Source organism: Andrographis paniculata, unplaced genomic scaffold, assembly GCF_009805555.1.
Source record: "Andrographis paniculata isolate CXL003 unplaced genomic scaffold, ASM980555v1 Contig86END, whole genome shotgun sequence".
In the NCBI taxonomy this organism is placed as follows: domain Eukaryota; kingdom Viridiplantae; phylum Streptophyta; class Magnoliopsida; order Lamiales; family Acanthaceae; genus Andrographis; species Andrographis paniculata.
In genome coordinates this window covers 4,293,101-4,297,985 of record NW_026137624.1, presented here as the reverse complement: position 1 = coordinate 4,297,985, position 4,885 = coordinate 4,293,101, and the positions used below count along the sequence as shown (strand labels likewise).

General features: G+C 31.3%; 1 protein-coding gene across 1 annotated transcript; it reads left to right on the top strand.

Annotated features, from left to right (window-relative positions):
• The first annotated feature begins 554 nt into the window (after positions 1-554).
• Positions 555-1,301, top strand: LOC127242244 (bZIP transcription factor 11-like). The gene has a single exon (XM_051261709.1). It carries the CDS (start codon positions 591-593, stop codon positions 1,155-1,157), a length of 567 nt encoding a protein of 188 aa, XP_051117666.1. The 5' UTR covers positions 555-590; the 3' UTR covers positions 1,158-1,301.
• The last annotated feature ends 3,584 nt before the right edge of the window (positions 1,302-4,885 follow it).

Below are 4,885 nucleotides of genomic sequence, written 5' to 3'. Positions count from 1 at the left end.
ATCAAAATCTCAAAATAAACACTTTTTCATAGATATATAATATATATATAAATATATATTTTCTCCTACATGGAGACCGATGGTGTGTTTTTTTTGATAAATTTAAAAATATTTATTTGAATTTAATATAAAAATAATATTTAATAAAATATTTTGTGAAAAAAATAATATATATTTTTTAAAAATTATAAAATTCAAATAATAAAATTTGGGAAACTCGTTTAACGAAACATACCCGGTGGGGTATACACAGATCCCACCCTGTCCTATTCCTTCTTTCAAAGCCATCGGCTCTCAACACGTCATGCCAATACTATGACGACACGTGTACACAGATCCCACCCTGTCCTATTCCTTCTTGACTAAGATTGAAATGGGACCCACTTGATGATGTCAGCAGGGACTATTTGAAAAAGCTAGCCACCTCTGCCCCACCGCCATAAGTGCTCGCTGACTCAAAAGTCACTTACTGTGAAATCCCCAAAATGCCCCTACTGGTTCGCCTTTTAAATACCGGCCTCCCCTCCTTCGTTCCTTCCCTTTTCCTCTTCTCTCCTTCCAACCCACCCCTCCGAACCGGTTTTCCGGCGATGTTTTTCCCCGAGTCACCGCTCGGTAGCCCCTTCCAAACCGGGTTCCCGCAGTGGGAACCGTTTGATCCGCCGGTTCTCTTCCCGGTCGACGAAGAACCGGCTGTCTTCACCCCACAATCCTCCACAGAACCCGTCAGTTCCAACTCCGGTTCCGACGAACCGCCCTGCGATTCCTTAACCGTTACGCCCGGTCCGGACTCGGTCTCGGTTATAGACGAACGGAAGCGGCGGCGCATGATATCGAACCGGTTGTCGGCTCGGCGGTCTCGGATGAGAAAACAGAAGCATCTGGAGAACCTGCGGAGCCTATTGAACGGGCTCCGGTTCGAGAACCGGGAACGTACGGTTCGAGTCCGGTTTATGGCGCAGCAGAACCTAATAGTCCGAGTCGAGAACGAGCATCTCCGGTCGGAGGCGGCGGCGCTCCGGCGTCGGCTGTGGGACATCCGGCAGGTCCTGCTGGTCCGGGAGCTTCAGCAGCAATTGAACTCCTCATCTGCAATAGTGCCACTAAATAATAACTATAATGGAGGACAATTTAAACACCACTCTTTAATTACATGAAATTTATTTAAATCAATAAAATTTTAGACGAAACCCTAAAGCCCTTTTGTGCTGCTTTTGAGGGATAATTTTATTAATTAAAGAGTGAATTATATATGGATGTGTAATTAAAGTAATTATGTTCCAAATTTGGTACAAATTCTCATCGACATTCTCCTTTTTCTCCAACATATTATTTATTTATTATTATTATTATTATTGATCATTTGGTTTTTTCTTGCATGTTGTTCTTATTTAATTTATTTGGTTAGAGGGTTTCAATGTAGGCATAACAAATAAGAATTTGATTAATTGATTCATGGATTAATTAATAAATCGAAATTGATCGCTATCTATCGGTACATAATATATATATACATATATATACACAATACTATACAATATCGGCCCCTAAGGACGGTAGAGTTACTTATGACCATGAAGTTATTAGTTCAAATTTTGCTGATATTTTCTTTGTCAAACATGTCACATATTTCCAGTATCATTTACTTAATTGACATGATTTACAAGTTATTATACCTTACATTAAGTAGAAAGATATGATCTCACAAGTTAATATATACTTCATCTGTTCCTTAACAATCTATCTATTTTGTCATTTTGGTCCGTCCAATAATAAAATATCAATTTTCTTTTTAGTAATTGTACTATCTGCCTAACATTACAAATACCCTTTCAATTTACAATATATTACACAAATGTCGTTACTTTTATATCATACAATACTAGTAGAGTTAATTTAGTCTTTTTACCTTTATTTTTACTTTACCCTAATATAATACTAATATTTTAAAAACTCCATGCAAAAAATAAATTGATATATAAATATGGGACAGAAGGAGGACGATATTAATAATAACTCAAAGTTGTGTACGTACATATGGATGTTAATTAATAATGTAAAACATTAACGTATGTTGATAGTGGAGCAACAAAAGTAACCCAACCAAATAATTGTGTACGTGGAGACTAGGGGCTACATTCCATTTATTATATACTACATTAGTCACAAATTGATTTTGTTACAATTATTTTTAATTTATGTAAGAGCATATACAATGGACTCTTCTTAAAAAAGCTTATAGAAGGTTACGCGTCTAGGCGTATCAATAAAATTCAGGCAATTGGGTGCGTTTCTTTTGTGAGTTTGGAAAAAAATTGGTTTAGATTTGATATAAAAATAATGTTTGATAGGATGTTTTGCAAGAGAAAAAAATATATTTTTTTTCGAAAAATGCAGAGTTCAAATAATAAAATTTGGAGAAACTCTACTAAAGAAACATATTAAATTTTTTGGATTACACAATAGCTAATATAGGGTGTGTTTCTTTAGGGGGGGGTTTGGAGAAATTTGGGTTTGAGTTTGGTTTTTATTTGAATTTTGAGATGAGTTTGAATTTTTATGTTTCTTTTGTATTTAGGTTTGGTTGGAGTTTGAAGAGTTTTGATGTGTATTGATTCTATGGATAATGAATAAAATAATATAAATATGTATTAAATTTAATTGATAAAGTTTATATTGTATGATTTGATTATGAATTTATATTATACCAAACATATATATATTTAAATTTATATTTATTTGTATTATAAAAAATTTTATTCTCTACAAAATGACATATATATTGTATATATATTTTTACCCTATAATTATAATAAAAATTAAATTATATTTATATATTTTTTTTAAAAAAAGTAAAAGCTGCACCAGCCGGCCCGACGGGGGAACACCCCAATTTTGGGGTTTTTACCGTGCAAACGGTGTAAAAATAAAAAATTAGAGTTGAAGAAACACACTCATAGTTTTTTTGTTTCTCTAAACCTACTGTTTTCTGACGCATGAAAATTTTGGAAAGGAATTTGTTCTTTCAATTATTTTTTACACAATCTTTAATAAATATAATATATTATATTTCATTATTTTACAAAAAATTAATATTTCTTGAAATTTGGCCCAAACCCAAGTTTAACTCGCAACTCAAACCTTTTAACCCGATCGGGTTTTAAAGCCCTAACCTGAACTAGGGCCCTTATATCTCATTTTCTAGTTCGATTCTTTCAGATAAGTTGTTCATTTGGGTGTTCTTTGTAAGTTTTTGGGGATATCGGTTAAGGTTCATAAATCAAGTCTGTAGGTTCGGGGTTTTGTTTAGAGGGGGTTGAGTTAGTCCTATGTGAGTCATTAGATTGTAGTCTGAGCCGTCAAAAGTTTCCCAAATCACTCTTGTTGAGTCGCTTGGGAGTCACTGGAAGAAGAAGTCGCTGCAGTTGCTGGTGCGTTGCCACTGCGCCGCCGCCTAGGTTTGTCCGCCGGAGAAAGCACCGCTGGCTGCCATCGATTAGCGGAGTCATATGCGGAAAGAGTATCGATCATCTTTGTGGTTGGAATTTGAAATAGACACGAAATGTTCAATTTAATCACCATGTTTTCTTATACTTGATGTTGTTTTAAATTTTGTTAAGTTTTCTTTGTTTTTGTGCATTTAAGTTGTTGATATTGTTGTTTGACATATTAAAATAAAAATACAACAATATTCAACGTAAAAATATCTATTATTGTTATTTATACAATTCTTTATATCTGAGATATATACATATAAAAAAAAAAAAAAAAATTCAAACCAAAACCCTAAACAATCAAACCCTTTTGTGTTACCTTTGCTTCACCAAATTTCGTTTGGACTTTTTGGTAACAGCCGTCTCTAAAGATACTTTGTTGTACATTAATTTTTCAATATTGGCTTCTGTAGCAGAAGAGAAGTCATCCATAGTGAATTCATTATATATGTTCTAATATCTATAAAATTTTTATATAACTTATAAATATAATTTATAAAAATATCTCCAAAAGATGAAATAATAAAAAACAATAAAACTAATACTATTTTTAAAACACACAAAAAAGATAATGAAACAAAATATATACTCTTTCCCTCTGGCCACAAATGACTCATTCCACTCAAAAACTGTTTTATTTTTATCTCTATCATCAATTAACAAATATTTTTATCTACTTTTAAAATTCTCTATTTTTTTATAAAACTAATTTGTGGTAATAATAAATAAATATATATTATATAAAATTTTACTCGATATTCATATTATATATAGAGTTTATTGAATGATAATGCTAAATATATTTAAAATACTAACAAATCTACTCATGTAAAAAAGAATAAAATAATATCAAAATATATTATTAATAATTTACTAATCTACACTATCTAAAATATCATATCCTTAATAAAAGGGTTCATCCTTCGTGGGAGGCCGGGAGTATATTTTTAATTTATATTACAATAGTAATAATCTGGAAAATCATTGGATTCGTTTCTTTAAGTTTGTTCACCTAAATTAATTTTAGGTGGCACAATTCTTCATAGATATTTTAAAATATATATAATATGCATATTAACCTAATATATAATATAGATTGTACTCCATTCATTCAAAAAAGTAAATAATTCAATACACACTATTATTTTGTTTGACATATTTTTTAATATCTATTGTTAAAAATACATTCATAAAAAAAACACAAAATTTAGACTTGGAATGGAAGGAAATTCACATGTTTCATCTAAAATGACTAAACTAACCAACTAACAATATTGTTTTGTCCATCTGATGTTGTTTAGAGTCTTAAAAACTATAAACACAAAAAAAATATAAATTTATTTTTAGAATCTGAATTGAATATAACTTGCATGGTATATCTAAAACGACCC